Genomic DNA, 17,734 nt, shown 5'->3' with positions numbered 1-17,734 from the left:
CCTTCCCTGAGGCCCCTCCCCTTCCCCAAAGCCCTGCCCCACTCACTCCATCCCCTCCCTCTCTCCCACCCTCACTCACTTTCACCAGGCTGGGGTTGGGGTTCGGAAGGGGGTGCGGGCTCTGGGCTGGGGCAGAGGGGTTCGCAGTGTGGGAGGGGGATCTGGACTGAGCCTGGGGCAGGGCGTTGGGGTGAAGAGGGGGTGAGAGGTGCAAGCTCTGGGAGGGAGTTTGGGTGCAGGAGGGAGCTCCGGGCTGGGGCACAGTGTTGGAGTGCAGGAGGGGGTACAGGGTGCTGGCTCTGGGAGGGGGGTCAGGGCTGGGGCAGTGGGTTCAGGTGCAGGAGGAGGTACGGGGTACTGACTCCGGAAGGAGGCTCAAGGCTGGGGTTTGGGATGCAGGAGGGGGTATGGGGTGCTGACTCTGGGAGGGGGATCAGAGCCAGGGGTTGGGGAATCGCCTACCGCCGGGCAGCACTGACTTCTGGCAGCTCCTGGTCTGTGGTGCAGCTTGGCTGCCGCTAAGGCAGGCTCCCTGCCTACCCTGGCCCCACACCACTCCTGTAAGGGGCCAACACGCCCCTGCCGCCCCTGGGAGGCGTCGGGGGCATGTGGCTCCACGCACTGCCCCTCTCTGCAAGCACTGCCCCTGCAGCTCCCATTACCCACAGCTCCCCGTTCTTGGCCAGTGGGAGCTACGGGGGCGGTGCTTGCAGCCAGGAGCAGCAAGCGGAGGGAGATCCCTGCCCCCCCTGGGGCCAAGCTAGCCACTTCTGGGAGCGGCGTGGGGCCAGGGCAGGCAGGCAGCCTGCCTTAGCGGCAGCCCGCTACACCACCAGAGATCGCGATCAATTGGGAGATCCTCTAGGATTGACTAATCAATCGCGATCGACTGGTTCGTGACCACTGCGCTAGGATAAACACAATGAATTGCAGGGGGACTGCAAATCTAAATCTCGTGTCTGTCGAGAGAGGGCCACAGACCATAGAGAGGTGCAAGCTGCAGTCCTGAGACCTAAGAGGGAGCCAGGATATCATGGAGTGGGCAGAAATGCAGTTTACTTCAAAACTGTGACAGGGACCATCCAAGCTTACATCCTAGGATAAAACTATTATTTCATTTGTGGTTCAAATTCCAGCAATCACAACTATTAAAAGAACAATTCAAGCATTGAAACTCAGGAAGTGCCAGAGTTAAGATTGAACATACATCCTTAATTCTGCCCCTGGTGCAAATACTACAGAGTTTAATTACATAAACACATACTATTTTCTCAATATATTGTATTTTTCTACAATCCTACATACATGTGTAGGATTTGGCCATATTTTTTTATTCTTGTACGTATACTCAGACTATAACACCTGATTTTTCATAGAATATCTTCTCAATAATGTATGCATTTTACTAATTTTGTTAGTCTGAACGTACTATACATTCAGCAGAAAAATTTTCCTTTGGAGACACCTCTAAGCAATTACTGTGGTAGCACTCTTACAAGCTATTTCTTTAAAGAAACACACTGATTTATATTCTATATTTCATGGTTGTTGTTTTTTTAACTGTCTCATGTAGAAAAATATCCAGGTTTTCATAGGGCCTATCCTCAAACTATCTTAATAAAGTTCAGATATTACCTTTCTCCAACAGTGGGTGAACTTTAAAATAGTGTTAAAATATTTCCTTTATGAGTGAAAATCTGAGTACAGAATTTGTTTGTAAATCACAAAATCACAATATATTCCTAACTAGGCAAGTCCAAGTAAACTGAAAAATATTTTTTTCCAAAACGTGATTTAATCGGTATTTCTAGGTGCTAAATATTTAACTTTATTTAAAAGCCTACAACTTTAATTTTTCAGAGTTGAAAATTTTCAAAAAATTCTGATTTCTTACAGAGCACCCTTTAAATGACATGTCCAGATTTTTAAAAAAAACCTTTAAAAATATAAAGCTATCTGGTTAGCTATTACTTCTAACTATGGTAGTAGGTACATAATTCTCAGATAGAAATATGTCCCCTTACGACATATTATTGTGATTGCAATTAGATATATTAATGAAGCATCATTGATAGCAATGTAACCATTCAAAAGGATTTGTAACTGAATTCCAAACTTCTACATATGTCAGCATGTTTTCACTACTTTTCTATGTCATACTTTCTATGTTATACTATGCTGTAAAAGTATACTGGTATACTTTTCACATAAATGGCTTTCCCGGACAGTCTGACATATACAGAATAGTACAAGATCTACCAAATGTTGTATACTTTGTTATATCCTCAGCTATAGTGCGATATATTAGAGTGAAACTTTCCATTTTGAGTCCTGTCCCATATGGACATTGGCCCCCAGTTCCTTTAATGGATAACTGTTCTTTACACCAGCCCAAAAGCAGCTGTGCAAAGTAATGGGGTTAAATCTCCCATTTGAACTACACAGAAGGACCATGGAGGAACGTCTATTATCTCTGTGACACTGCACCCCATATTCATCATAGCAGTATGCTTATGATATGATTATGACATAATTATGATGCATCTAGTACAAGATATGCCATGTGGTGTCTATGGTGTCTATGGAAAAGTTATGATTTTTATTTGTATGCATGTATCATTTTTGTATCTGAAGTTATGAATATTGACTATGTATCTGTATTTCAAATGTGGTTACACCTGGATGTTACGCACTAGGCAAGATGCTTCCAGTCTAGACAGCTGACTGTGAAGGGCCTATTCAAGGTAATGGGCCATTAAGGGAAACAATAGGCCTTATAAGCTTATCCCCCACCTGGTGAGCCTTTCTGGGAATGCTTCAGACAGCCTATGGACAATGGCTGCTATTACTCATTGGGAGCATGCCAGGGCACTTGATCAAATCACATGAAACTAAACCCCATTTTGGTACCTGTATTTTTCCACAAACTGGGCTGGGAACTTAGCTTAGAACAAAGGAGTTCCCGCCATATGGAAAGGCTATAAATAGGGCCCTATCAAATTCACGACCATGAAAAACATGTCACGGACCATGAAATCTGGTCTCCCCCCATGAAATCTGGTCTTTTTTGTCCTTTTACCCTATACTACAGAGATTTCAGAGGGGAGACCAGTGTTTCTCAAATTGGGGGTCCTGACCCAAAAGGGAGTTTCACGGGGCGAGGGGGGGGTCTCAAGGTTATTTTAGGGGGTCGCAGTATTGCCATTGTTACTTCTGCGCTGTCTTCAGAGCTGGGTGGCCAGAAAGCGGCAGCTGCTGACTGAGGGCCCAGCTCTGCAGGCATAAGTGCAAAAGTCAGGGTGGCAATACCATACCATGACATTCTTACTTCTGCGCTGCTGCTGGCAGTGGCTCTGCCTTCAGAGTTGGGCTCCCGGCCAGCAGCTGCCACTCTCCAGCTGCCCAGCTCTGAAGGCAGCGCCAGCAGCAGCACAGAAGCAAGGATAGCATTACCAGCACCTCCCCTACAATAACCTTGCGAACCCTTCCACAACTCCTTTTTGGGTCAGGACCCCTACAATTCCAACACCTTGAATTTTCAGATTTAAATAGCTGAAATCATGAAATTTACTATTTTTAAAATCCTATGACTGTGAAATTGACCAAAATGGACCGTGAATTTGGTAGGGCTCTATGTATAGTATCCTCAGGCCGGCCAGCTGGGTTTTTATTGAACAAGAAAATTGTGGCAAAGGAAACAATGCTAAGCTACCATGGATTGATTAAAAAAAAAAAAAAAAAAAAAAAAAAAAATCACACCCTTCAGGAATTTTCACTACTTTATGGGTTTGGGATAGAACCAGAGGCAAAATAAATTAATTTTCCCTCGCCAATGATACCCATTGCAAATAATCCAGATCTTAACCCAAATCACGAACCCAAGAGCTTTAAACACTAGGAGAGCCATGGAATACAACTGGTTGGCTAGCTATTCAGTAAAGGAACTTTTCTAACTTATTTAGACATCAAAACTAACTTTAACTAGCCCAGTCTCACTTAGTACCAGAATTTTCAAGTTAGGCATTATGTTTCTCAGCTTTCTAGAAAAGCTAATTTATACAGAAAGCTAACTTTAATAGAAGAAATGGGGTCTGGTCAATTAGGAAACAAAAAAATTATAACTAATTGATATCAACCTTTGCAGACAACTTTCCTAACCAAAATATGTCCATATATGACACACTGGGAAAAGGATGTGAATAGACAAATTATCCTAGAGGAATGGGATTTCCTCTGGAAAAGAGGACCAGCAACCTCAGTCTGTAGCATGATGATAGAAAATTTCTTTAAGAAACTGTTTCGATGGTACCGCAAACCAGTAAGGTTAATACGTATATAGAGATTGAATAGGTAGAAATGTTGGAAAAATTATGGTGAAAGAGAATGCATATATGGCGGACATGCCCAGTCAGAAAACACTGGGATGTAATCCATGACCAAATATCACAAATTGTTGGATATTTATTATCAAATGAACATTTGGTAATCCTCTTGGCACTTCCTAGTGAAAATAACCACACAAAAGGAAATGAAGAAGTAATGTCTCATCTAATAGAAGCTGCTCCCTCTCACTGGAAAAAGAAAAACAATCCAGCCATAGATAAATGGTTAAAAAAAAAATATGGGAGGTTGCTGTTATGGAAAAACACACCAATTATGAACTGAGCAAAATAGAAAGAACAATACTTAGATATTTGGTTACCATTTTTTCAAATACACAAAGTACTTCCACCTGTAACAAAAACAAGCACACCTGTCCATTTATTTTTTTTTAAAACATTTGATAGACATGCCTGGTCCATTAAATATGTTCTGTGACAAAGACAGGCTTCTCCAGTGTGAGAGACTGCGCTTCTCCCCATGGGGGAGACACCCAAAACCCAGTGCCTGTTTAGGGGAAGGACTGACACCCCGGGACCAGCGACAGGACAACACCTGCCCCAGTGAGGGGGCCAGGGAAAGGTACTCCATTTTTGTTTTGGTGCCTTATAGACTTGTTTCCCTTTGTTTGGCAGAGGAGCACTCCTCAGACCTGCCCCGAGCCTACCTGGAAAGCTCTGAGAAACAAACCCTGAAGAGGGAAGACAGACACGCTCCAGAGCGGGGGCTGATTTACCCCAGGACCTGTCCCTGCCAGAGGAGGAAGCGCTAAGCCCAGCAAGGCAGAAGGGGTGCCTTGCCACAGTGTATACAGAGATTTCACTCAATTTAATAAAATCACTAGAAATGACGTCATACATGTTGTAATGATGCTCACTCTGCAATATGTTAAATAGAGAGATCTGATGACTATATTACTGAATGTCTCTCACAGTTGTAATGGATTTTTTTTTTTTGTTTCTGATAATTACATGTGAAGGATTGTAAATTTGTTAATACTTCCTAAATAAATAGTGAAAAAAAAAATCTTATTTGAAAATTAGCATGTTCTCAGATACTTAATAACTATCATAATGTATACGCACTAGGGGGAAAATTAAGGTTGCACATTCATATTAAGCCTTAGCTTTGGCACATCCTGACTTTTGAAACCTTAACATTGCATTAACAGAGTTGCCCAGATATTAAATATTCAGCTATTGTTAAAGAACAGAGGTTCTCAAACTGTGATCCGTGGACCACAAGTGGTCCGCGGATATTTCCCTCTAAGGTGTGCGTCTGGGCGGCTGAACACGAGAGAATGAAAGGCGACCCACCTAAAGGTGTGGCTCCAGTAATTAGGTGCCTGACCCTGGAGAAGATGCACATGTAATGTGAGGTGGTGGCCTTGGGGGGGGGGGGGGGGGATAGGGGGGGGGGGGGGGGGGCAGGGGGGTGATAAGAGGGGATGGGGGAAATTTGGGATGTGTGGGGCTGTGGCAGCCAGAGAAAGAGGCGACTTTCCCCAGCTCCAGGGCTGCAGCTGCTGAGGAGAGACGGCCCTCCTTCCCAGCCTCAGCTCGGGGGCTCCTGCAGTGGAGGAGAGGGGGTACATCCATCGCATTAGAAAGGTAAGACTATGGGTATTAAAATATGAGTTGTGCACTTTTATTTGTAGAACAAAAAACCGTTATTTATTATTACGTTTTTTTATATAGCGCTTTTATCCAAAGTGCTTTACAATAGTTACAACATTTGGAAAGATCATTAAGTGGTCCGCCGAGACCCTCAGCAATTTTCAAGTAGTCCGTGGAAAAAAAAAGTTTGAGAACCACTGTTAAAGAGGATTAAAAACTCATGTTTTTCTTAAATGTTGCAGCAAAAGCTAGGCATTAGACCATGTTTCTTTTGTTCATGGTGCAAATGAACAAAAGTACCAAAACCTGAAAAAAATATTGAAACTTCAAGTGTCTGTAGGGAAAGAAGCCTGCCTCTACAACATAACAATCTAAGAGTTCATTCTGACTCTATAACCTGCAGCACAATACATACTGTTCCATCCTCTCCAAATCTCACCTCTCCATACTATTAGAGAACAACTTTCAAAGAGACTTTAAAATAGAAATTTTTATTATGGACCTTTTTAAAAGAAGTCCTACTCTCTTTTCTTGCCTACAGCAAAGGATGAAGTCTGAGTCAAATCAATGAAGCTGGCTCCTTCTGGATAGCTCCTCTTGATACTGGTTTTCAACCTAAAAATTAAACAGTTAGCACAATGGGGTCCTGAACTACGATAGGGACCTCTAGGTGCTACTGCAATACAGATTAAGCAGATTTAAAATTTTTATTAAAGCTAATGTTAAAAAAATTATATAATACATAGGTTGAGAAAAATACTAATCTGACATTTTGTCTATTATTGTTACAAATAACACCTAATGTTACTGTAACTGAGAGAATAGAGACTTTTCCTTTTTTTGTTTACTTTTTGTATTTGACTGTATTTTGTCTATAAATTTCACTATTTCCCTGTGGGTCTTGCACACAGTTACAAGGGACAGAAAAAATGGTTACTTACAGCAATTGTGGTTCTTCAATATGTTGTAGTCAGTGTGGATCCCACTCTGTGGTGCGCATGCAACCCATGTGGACGAGCACTGAATCTTTGCAATAGCAGTGTCGTTTGGGACTGCATCTGTGCAGTACATGTTCTTGAGCCTCTCATCCAAAGGCATTAAAGGCAGGGCAGCCACAACCATCCCTCAGTTCCCTTGCCAATTCCAAGTCCCAGACATGAAACACTCCAAAAAAGCAGGGATGGAGAAGAGCAGGTCATAGGATTCACAGTAAGGAAACAACTTGAAGAACCACAGTTACTATACACCAAGTAACTGTCCTTTCTTCAAGTATGTGTGCAGGGGAACTAGAACAGTTTTTATAGCAGGGATTCTGAGAGCCATTGAACCAAACTGTAAACCTTTATATATAATGGAAACCACTTCAAGCCAGAGGGTGCTGCAGCACCCCTGTCCCTACCCCTAGTTTCAGCACCTATGTATGTGTGTCAGCGTGGATTCCTCACTGGCCAACAAGCAGTGCCCCACCTGGAAGGTGGAATTGAGGAGTCCTGATTGTCGTAAATAGTGATTGTAATACCACTCTTCCACAGCTGGCATCTGACTCTGCAGCTAGAGAGAGGGCACGGTATCTAAAAAAAAGTAATTGACGTACTGCATGTGATTGCCTTACACATTTCTGATACTGAAATGTTCCTAAAAGTGGAAGATGTAGCTTGTGCTCTAGTGGAGTGAGCTTTACATTTGGGGGCAGTACATCAGCCATCTGGTAGCAGAGCAATATACAATGTATGATCCATATCCTCTGGAAGGAGATAGTTTGATCCTTCGAAGGCCCAGAAACAACAACAAAGAGACAGGATGATAGTCAAATGGAATTTGTTCTGTCAAGATAATACAATAAAAATCTTGAAACACTTAAGATGTGAAGATGTTTTTCTCCTGGTCCAGAATGAAGCCTGGGGAAGAAGACAGGCAAGTTGATGGAATGATTTAAGTGAAACTTCAAGATCATCTTAGGTTTAAATTCTGGATGAGGCCTCACCACCACTTTGTCCTCGTGAAATGTTGTTTAAGGGATATCAACAGTAAGAATTTGCAGCTCGCTGACCCTGCTGGCTGAAAATATGGCAACTAGGAAGACCGATTCAAGGGTACAGTGGTGTAAGCACATTCCGCAAGTGGCTCAAAAGGGGGCTCCAAGAGGTTTGCAAGGACAATGGTGAGATTCTATATAGGAGAAGGTTCCTTGATGGGAGAGTAAGCATAACGTAGCCCTTTCAGAAATCTATATATTGTAGGATGTGAAAAGACTGAACAGTATTGGATAGGTGAGAGACATGATGAAATTGCTGCTAGATGAACTTTGATGGAGCTGAATGAAAGACCCAGTTGTTTTATATCCTGGAGGTAGTCCAGGATCTTTGGTATGGGAGCCTGCACTGGGTCAAGACTGCATTGGGTTGCCCCTATTGAGAGTCTTTTCCATTTAGAGGAATAAGTTTTCCTTTTGAGAGGTTTTCTGCTTTGTAGGAGGATTTCTCAGACCTGAAGGGAGCAGTCTGTCAGTATTAACCAGCCAACATCCAAACTGTCGGATGCAGTGACTTCAGATCCAAAGTATCTGACCTCAGATCTGGAATACTAGGTAAATGATATTCAGAGAAGATCTGTTAGCCAGAACTATCTTGAACACTATGGAGCTATTAGGACTATTTTGCCTTTGTCCCAGCTGATCTTACAGATTCACCTGGGAATCAGGGGAATATGTTGCAGACGCGTTGTCCATCAAAATTTGCACTGTGGAATTTTGTAAGAGATCAGAATGCAGGATAGCCTGATTGATCACAGCTTCAATACATTTATGTGGAGAGTCATATCCTTTTGACCCCAGATCCCTTGTATCCAGAGGTTCGGGTGGGTTTCCCAATCCGTGGTTGATGAGTCTATGAGAAGTGTCTTCCTCCATAGGTGGTGGGGAGAGGATGTTTCTTTTGTGGTCCTCTTTGTGGATTTGGAGTTCTCCTGAACCACAGACACTTTTAATGATCCTGACTGGGGTAAGCATAGAAGTGCTTGGATCCCTTCTGTGGCACTTGATACTTTTTCTCCATCCTTTTGGTGGTAGGAGGAATGGTGACCAGTATTTGCCATAATGCCTTTGCAGGGTCAAGTATCCCCTTGTTAATTGGCTGGGATAATCTGGCCAGTGCTAAGGAATTTGAATGACTGAAGTCTGAATATCCAGGGCCTCTGAGTATAGCTAGCAATTCCTAGAATGTCTTAAAATCATCTGGTGCTGGTACTGGAGCTGTAACCTTCACTTTATATGGGAACAATGAGGATTCCTGAGGAGGTGAAGGAAAATGCTGCTGTTCCGCTAATCCCACTTTGTCCAGTGTCTGATGTTCATTGTCTCAGTCCAGTGTGGGCAAGCTGGACAGCAATGCTGATGGGGAATGGGATCTCTTCCGCTTTCTTGAGAGATGGGATGGAGATTGACTCCTGGAGGCATGGGAAGGTGGTCCCCAAATGGCCCAGTAGGACTAAAATGGCACGTTATACTGGTACAGCTGGCTTCACTGGGGTTGGCCAGCCCATTACCATCCATGCCAGGATTGTGACAAGGTTCTAATGAGTAAGCATTCAATCCATTACACAGGATCTTCTTCCTGAATATTAAAGGGAGATAGTTTGATGCTTTATGCTGGCAAAAAGATATGGCCCAGTGATGGGGATGAAGAGTATATCTTGTTAAAGAGCAGTGCCGAGGTGTAAGCTGATCTTGGTGCCAGGATGATATCATGTGCCAGTAGTGGTGATGGTCTCTGTGCCAAGGAAGACTCTAGTAAAGATGTAGACTCCATTGCAGCACTGGAACATATATGAGCAGAGGACTCTGCAGACAATGCTGACATCAGTATTTGCATTGCCGACTGCGTAGATGCTGCCACTGAGGTTGGTACTGGGTGTGTTTGTTGATGCTGAGCTTGTGACCAAGCCTGTGCTGCTAACCCCTGTGATGGCTGAGGGCTTAGTGAACTTCTCTCTGGCACATCATTTTTTCAACCTCTCCTTATGAGAGTACACTGACCAGTGCCTAGAGCAATGCTTTTGTCTGTGCTCCAGCCAACTTTGTCCCTCAGCACCGGTATTTGGTGCCAGAACTGTTGGTGCTGGGATCATCCATGCAGAGTCCTTTGACAGTGTTTTTTTCTCAGTGACAGGACTTGGCATAGTGGGCCGTCTGGTGGGGGCACTCAAGATTTCTTCAGTGCTTGATCAGTCTTAGGAGCACAGTCTCCTCAGGATGAGATGACAACTCACTGACCGCTCCATAGGACAGAGCTTGAAACATGTGCCTGTGAGGAGAACGAACAGCAGACAAAGCACTGATCCAATACATAGTTCTCTTCAAGGCAAAACAAGCAGCAGCTATGGCCCTCAATAAGCAGAATGAGGCAGTCACAGTATGGACAGGACTTCAAGTTTTGAGTCTACCATGGGGCACATGGTAGTGCAAAGCTCCTAGTGGAACTGTAGAGGGAGGGGGGGGGTTGGTTTTTTTTTTAAATAGTCCCAAATTGATAAACTAAGGGGAAACAGGAACATTTTTAAAAGGTAGGTAGATGACTGTTCTATCAAACTATAGCAAACACTGAGGAGTAGCGACCTGAACATTTGTTCTGTTTTGTTGTCATGGGCAATAAGAGGGAACTGAGGGCAGTTGCAGCCCCCCTCCCTTTATACCCTCAGATGAGAGATATGAGGACATGTGCTGTACATGTGCAACTCCAACAGACACTGCTATTCAAAAGATTCCACTCTGGCACACATGAGGTGCATGCGCACCCTAGAGTGGGGTGCTCAAAGAAGAAACGATAGATAGAAAAATATAGTCAAATGACTGTGATAGATTGACACTACTCTGTAATGTCCTGGACAAACTTTACTGAATTACATTAAACCTTACTGAAGTTTAACATTTTTGGAGTTGATTGTATTAAAAACACAAATATTTACATACTATTTTGGGATTGTAAGGATCTTCAAAGGACCTTTTGAAACAAAGTGAGCTTTTAACATTAAGAGTTTTTTCTAGGAGGAGGGGATATATGCTAATATAATTCCACCAGTTATCAACCCTTTAAAGTCATCCACCTGGAGAGGTGCACATATACTGGTTCAAACTGGTATACTGGCTTGTGGCCTTCTTTCTGATCCAGCAGATGGACAGAACCCCTGGACCACGGGGGGCCCCAGTCCTTAGAGGTTTGGAAGGACTTGGCCTACTGAGGCCACATAATACTGAATATTTCTTCTGAGCTGAAGCTGTGATGAACTTGTGACCACAAAGGAAACTCCTTGGGTGGTGTGTTGAATGACTACTCCTGCCAGGACTGCTCCATCTTAGTGTTGGGATGATCTCTGGTTAGCTTATTAGCATACATTTAGGTTCTTTTATTGTTTTTAATGCTTTCTCTGTAGTGCTTTTACCCTAATAAGAAAATATGCTTGCATAAAAAGAGCTGTGTGGTACCAATAACCGGGGCAGCCACACTGTTAACTGTCTCTGAAGAGAAAGCAAGTAGGTGTGCTTGAGCAGACTGTCTCAGCTGGGAACAACACATCAAAGGCAGGGAACTGTGCAGCCTGGAAATGCCCGGGTCAGACGGGAAAGAGACGTAGGTCTTCACGCAAAAAGGCAACGGGTAGCGAGCTGGAAGTCTGAGAGTGGGTACCCTTAAGTGGACCACTGAGGAGAAATCCAGGTGCAGCTGCCCTGAACTATGAAAATGACAAAAATTGGCTGGGGAAGTCAGGGGCAGATTGCACAGAATATATGGCCTGCACAATTACTGATGACAATGGGTAAGATGGAGAAAAACAAGCTTGACTCTCACTGGCCAGACTAAGTTTGCAAGGCTAGCAGTGCTAGGAAAAATCAACTCCTTTTTACCTGTAAACTGAGCACATGGGATATGGAAATCATTGGAAGAAAGACACAGAACTCCATTTTTATAGCCACTCAGAATACAACTGCATTCATTCATCTTAACCACACCTTATTTCAAGAGAGACATCATTCATTTTAGCCCCAAAGTTACCTATATTCTTGAAAAAAATCTTGTATCCCTTCACTAATTGCTGAAAATGATTTACACTGGGAATAGAGAATCATGAAACTGATATTACAAGAAGTAATTAACACTATCAGAATGAATACTGTTAACATTTAAAACTTTCCTTCCTGAATAATTTTTGTGTGCCCTTCATTTTCGGTCTTTGTCACACACTGCATAGAATCATAGACTATCAGGGTTGGAAGGGACCTCAGGAGGTCATCTAGTCCAACCCCCTGCTCAAAGCAGGACCAATTCCCAACTAAATCATCCCAGCCAGGGCTTTGTCAAGCCGGGCCTTAAAAACCTCCAAGGAAGGAGACTCCACCACCTCCCTAGGTAACGCATTCCAGTGCTTCACCACCCTCCTAGTGAAATAGTGTTTCCTAATATCCAACCTAGACCTCCCCCACTGCAACTTGAGACCATTGCTCCTTGTTCTGTCATCTGCCACCACTGAGAACAGCTGAGCTCCATCCTCTCTGGAACCCCCCCTCAGGTAGTTGAAAGCAGCTATCAAATCTCCCCTCATTCTTCTCTTCTGGAGACTAAACAATCCCAGTTCCCTCAGCCTCTCCTCATAAGTCATGTGCTCCAGACCCCTAATCATTTTTGTTGCCCTCCGCTGGACTCTTTCCAATTTTTCCACATCCTTCTTGCAGTGTGGGGCCCAAAACTGGACACAGTACTCCAGATGAGGCCTCACCAATGTCGAATAAAGGGGAACGATCACGTTCCTCGATCTGCTGGCAATGCCCCTGCTTATACAGCCCAAAATGCCGTTAGCCTTCTTGGCAACAAGAGCACACTGTTGACTCATATCCAGCTTCTCGTCCACTGTGACCCCTAGGTCCTTTTCTGCAGAACTGCTACCTAGCCATTCGGTCCCTAGTCTGTAGCAGTGCATGGGATTCTTCCGTCCTAAGTGCAGGACTCTGCACTTGTCCTTGTTGAACCTCATCAGGTTTTTTTTGGCCCAATCCTCTAATTTGTCTAGGTCCCCCCCTGTATCCGATCCCTACCCTCTAGTGTATCTACCACGCCTCCCAGTTTAGTGTCATCTGCAAACTTGCTGAGAGTGCAGTCCATACCATCCTCCAGATCATTAATAAAGATATTAAACAAAACCGGCCCCAGGACCGACCCTTGGGGCACTCCGCTTGAAACCGGCTGCCAACTAGACATGGAGCCATTGATCACTACCCGTTGAGCCCGACGATCTAGCCAGCTTTCTATCCACTTTACAGTCCATTCATCCAGCCCATACTTCTTTAACTTGCCGGCAAGAATACTGTGGGAGACCGTATCAAAAGCTTTGCTAAAGTCAAGGAATAACACATCCACTGCTTTCCCCTCATCCACAGAGCCAGTTATCTCATCATAGAAGGCAATTAGGTTAGTCAGGCACGACTTCCCCTTGGTGAATCCATGCTGACTGTTCCTGATCACTTTCCTCTCCTCTAAGTGTTTCATAATTGATTCCTTGAGGACCTGCTCCATGATTTTTCCAGGGACTGAGGTGAGGCTGACTGGCCTGTAGTTCCCCGGATCCTCCTCCTGCCCTTTTTTGAAGATGGGCACTACATTAGCCTTTTTCCAGTCATACAGGACCTCCCCCGATCGCCATGAGTTTTCAAAAATAATGGCTAATGGCTCTGCAATCTCATCCGCCAACTCCTTTAGCACCCTCGGATGCAGCGCATCCGGCCCCATGGACTTGTGCACGTCCAGTTTTTCTAAATAGTCCCGAACCACTTCTTTCTCCACAGAGGGCTGGTCACCTTCTCCCCATACTGTGCTGCCCAGTGCAGCAGTCTGGGAGCTGACCTTGTTCGTGAAGACAGAGGCAAAAAAAGCATAGAGTACATTAACTTTTTCCACATCCTCGGTCACTAGGTTGCCTCCCTCATTCAGTAAGGGGCCCACACTTTCCTTGACTTTCTTCTTGTTGCTAACATACCTGAATAAACCCTTCTTGTTACTCTTAACATCTCTTGCTAGCTGCAACTCCAAGTGTGATTTGGCCTTCCTGATTTCACTCCTGCATGCCTGAGCAATATTTTTATACTCCTCCCTGGTCATTTGTCCAATCTTCCACTTCTTGTAAGCTTCTTTTTTGCGTTTAAGATCAGCAAGGATTTCACTGTTTAGCCAAGCTGGTCGCCTGCTATATTTACTATTCTTTCTACACATCGGGATGGTTTGTTCCTGCAACCGCAATAAGGATTCTTTAAAATACAGCCAGCTCTCCTGGACCCCTTTGCCCTTCATGTTATTCTCCCAGGGGATCCTGCCCATCTGTTCCCTGAGGGAGTCAAAGTCTGCTTTTCTGAAGTCCAGGGTCCGTATTCTGCTGCTCTCCTTTCTTCCTTGTGTCAGGATCCTGAACTCGACCATCTCATGGTCACTGCCTCCCAGGTTCCCAGCCACTTTTGCTTCCCCTACTAATTCTTCCCTGTTTGTGAGCAGCAGGTCAAGAAAAGCATCCCACATTTGGGCCTTGAAAAGTTGGGAGATGTGACCACTCTTTAAAATTCATGGACCCCATTTGTGGAGTTTACAAGGACTTTGGTGATGAAAGAAAAGTTTTCTTATTCATGTTGTGTCCTGTTATCTTTTGATTTGCCAGACCTATTTTGGCAGGCAAATTAACACTCTCTGAACCCTTTTTAAGTGTTTGAGATGCTATGGTAAGTGACAAGGAGGCTTCTGTCTTTTTCGGCAATTGTAAAATTACAATTTTTCAGCCAGTTAATTTTGCAGCTGAGAAATCTCTGAACTAAGTATCAGCTGCATCCAAACTTTGTCCACATGAGAGCACCACATTGGTAGTTTGGCAGGAGCATAGAATTAGCCTATACTTAATTTGCATAAAATGGGACAAATTATATTCACTTACCATTAAGATGCAGCCTTTGAAGACTACATTTCCCAACATGCAGTTCTCCATATTTATCCTATCCTCCTCCAATGAGTGGTGTAGCCTCTGCAGGATGCTTTTCCATAACAGAGCAGATGGCAAGTACAGACTGCACTAAAACAGTGCATGGGCTAAATTTATCACTGCCACATTTTAACCAACAATGCCATATATGAAGAAGACGGACCATATTTTCTCCAGTAACAAACTAGAAAGACCAAATATTTAGAACTAGATAATGCAAGACTCCAGAATTTTTTCTGTCCCTTTGACTCACCTGCATAGGTGGCAGCAGACTGTTGCAAGGACTGAAGCTGGCCACGACTACAGTTATATTTCTTAGTAATATCCTTTAAGGGAACCTCACTGATTAAATCCAGTAGGGCAAGGCTGGTGAAAAACCTGTACAAAAAGCATATAGAGAAATTTAAAAAAATAAAGTAATTGAGGCCAAGCTAGTAGTAATGAGACACTACTGTGCTACTCTGGGCCAGAAGTGGCAAACAAAGGAAATAACTTCTCGGACCATTTTTCTTAACACATACCCAAACTTCTTGTAGCTACAGATCTCTTACCCAATATGGATGAACTCATAAGGGACCGATCCAAATTGCATTAGCTAACAGCTCAGCCAACAGGAGAGCCAATCCCAGACAATGCTTTCATACAGAACAGAACCTAGCAATTGGATCATCTCCTCACACATTTGTCCTTTAGAACCTCCTCCCCTTAGGCACTTAGACCCATCTGTTATTACCTTTTATGAATGGCCATTTGCCTGTGCTGTTTCTCTGTTTTAGCTATGATTTTGCCCTTTACAGAGCGAGCCAGGAAGCCTTCTTCAATTCCCACCAGCTCAGCCACTCGCTTCATAGATGAAGGCAGCTTCTCCCACAGGCAGAAAAACTGATACCAGTCAATAGTGGTCCACTCCTCGTACACAGGAGTGACCTAAAGGAAACAAATCAATGTCGCATTCTTTAAAGCAAAATCTTTACTTCACAAGAATAGGCATAGCACTACATTTGCAAGGAAGAGAATAATAATGTAATCCAGGACACATGGTTACAGTGTCCTACATACAACTCAGATGCACTGAGTCATAACCACATACCCTGAAGAATGTAAAAGCTCTTCCAAACTACTTTTTAATATTTGGACTAATGAGCTCTGACACACATTCTCATGATTACACAGTTCAGACCCTTTGTCAGATTGTTCCTTAAACCCAAGACATTAAAAATACGGGCTTTTGAACAATAGCTTTATTTTTACTTCACATAACTGATTAACATATGCCTGTCTATTAAGATCAGTGTCAATGAGACATGTTTTTCTAGTACATTCCACCAAGAAACAGGATCTCCAGTTACAGCAGCCTTGCTAGACCCTGCCATGGTATCTGATCATGTAGAGGAGTAGGGTTCTGCAGTCCACTTTTCCTCTCACTTCATGATAAACTCCAGCACAAAAATCTCAGTGCTATTATTTATATGAACAAAAATACCCAAACAATTCAACCACTAAGGGACAAAACAAAACATTCTGGTTATAATTCAATCAGCCTGGTTCAATAACAGGAGAGAGAATGTCGTAATATTTACATCAACATACTGAGAGAGACTGTTTCAAAATAACTAGTTAACAGTACTTGGGGCACATTTAACAGAATACAAAATGCAGAATGTCTGGGGCGCAGCTACAAATCCTCCATCTCCCTTTTAATGTTGGCAAGGGTAAGAATTGCTGAAGACAGGATCCCATTCCAGAGAGGTAGGCCTTTTTTATCCATTCCTAGCCAACAAATATTTCTTTTTTATCAAATTCCGAAAAAGGTCAGCCATAGATTTGTACAGTCAGAACATTCAAGCCTAAGGGAGTTAAAGACCATTATTATAGTAGACAGAGAAAAACTATAACACATAGGATACATTTGGAGAGCAACTCCCGGCAAACATCATCTCCAGTCTTGCTTTGGAAATGAACAGTTTACAAATAATGTTTTAGGCAAGGTTAATAGGAAAGAATCTCAAGAACATTTTGTTCAAGAGCACTATTTCAAACTAAATACACTGGACAAACTGCTGTGCTTGAAAACTCCAGAGAGAAAATACATTACATTAACATCTCCTGCCTCAGAACACGAGCAGAATTTCATTTTCTACTTTTTAATAGATGTCAGCAGGGAACGAGTGCATTGCTGCATACTATACAAAGCAGCTCTGCTTTGCTTACTGAAAGTAGAAACAAAATATAAACCTTCCTGATGAATGCAGTTTGCAGGCACATACAGGACACTAGCACACCCTACAAAATCACTGAGTTTTGGTCAGCACCTGGTCAATGACAGAACAAGCAGGGGCGTGGAGTTGAGAGCAGGCAAAAGCACACATTCCTGGCTGTTTATGATCCCAACAATCAGATCATCCCAGTTTTGTTTTGCATGGGTCACATAGTTCCTCAGCAGGGATTTCCAAACTGTCACAATTCTGTTTCAGAGGCTATGTTTTGTCTTTATTAGGACAATATGTACAAAGATGCACATTTAATGGGGAGAAAGAACAATATCAGATTTTGGACAGCATTCCTTTAAGGCCTTCTTGCCCATGAAACTTACAAGGCTTATCAGGACACCTAATCACTCTCTTGTTAATCTTTACAGGCTCATGACTCCCTCTCCAGGAATTTTAATTGGCTTTTAAGGGCTTCTTGAATATGCACACACAGATCCTTGTTGTCTTGTTGGGGACCCCACC

At 43.3% G+C, this 17,734-nt stretch overlaps 1 protein-coding gene across 2 annotated transcripts in view; it reads right to left on the bottom strand.

The window, feature by feature from the left end:
* Positions 1 to 17,734, bottom strand: part of LOC112108353 (DNA polymerase theta) — a 106,172-nt gene that overhangs the window by 64,897 nt on the left and 23,541 nt on the right. For both annotated transcript variants that reach the window (XM_026657377.2, XM_026657378.2), the window contains exons 4-5: positions 15,736 to 15,929; positions 15,256 to 15,380 (exon numbers count right to left, since the gene is read on the bottom strand). In XM_026657377.2, coding sequence (XP_026513162.1) covers positions 15,256 to 15,380; positions 15,736 to 15,929 — 319 coding nt within the window. The remainder of the gene's footprint in view (positions 1 to 15,255; positions 15,381 to 15,735; positions 15,930 to 17,734) is intronic.

This window comes from Terrapene carolina, unplaced genomic scaffold (assembly GCF_002925995.2).
Source record: "Terrapene carolina triunguis isolate 2854851 unplaced genomic scaffold, T_m_triunguis-2.0 Scaffold242, whole genome shotgun sequence".
Classification (NCBI taxonomy): domain Eukaryota; kingdom Metazoa; phylum Chordata; order Testudines; family Emydidae; genus Terrapene; species Terrapene triunguis.
This window is presented reverse-complemented; position numbering and strand designations above follow the sequence as displayed.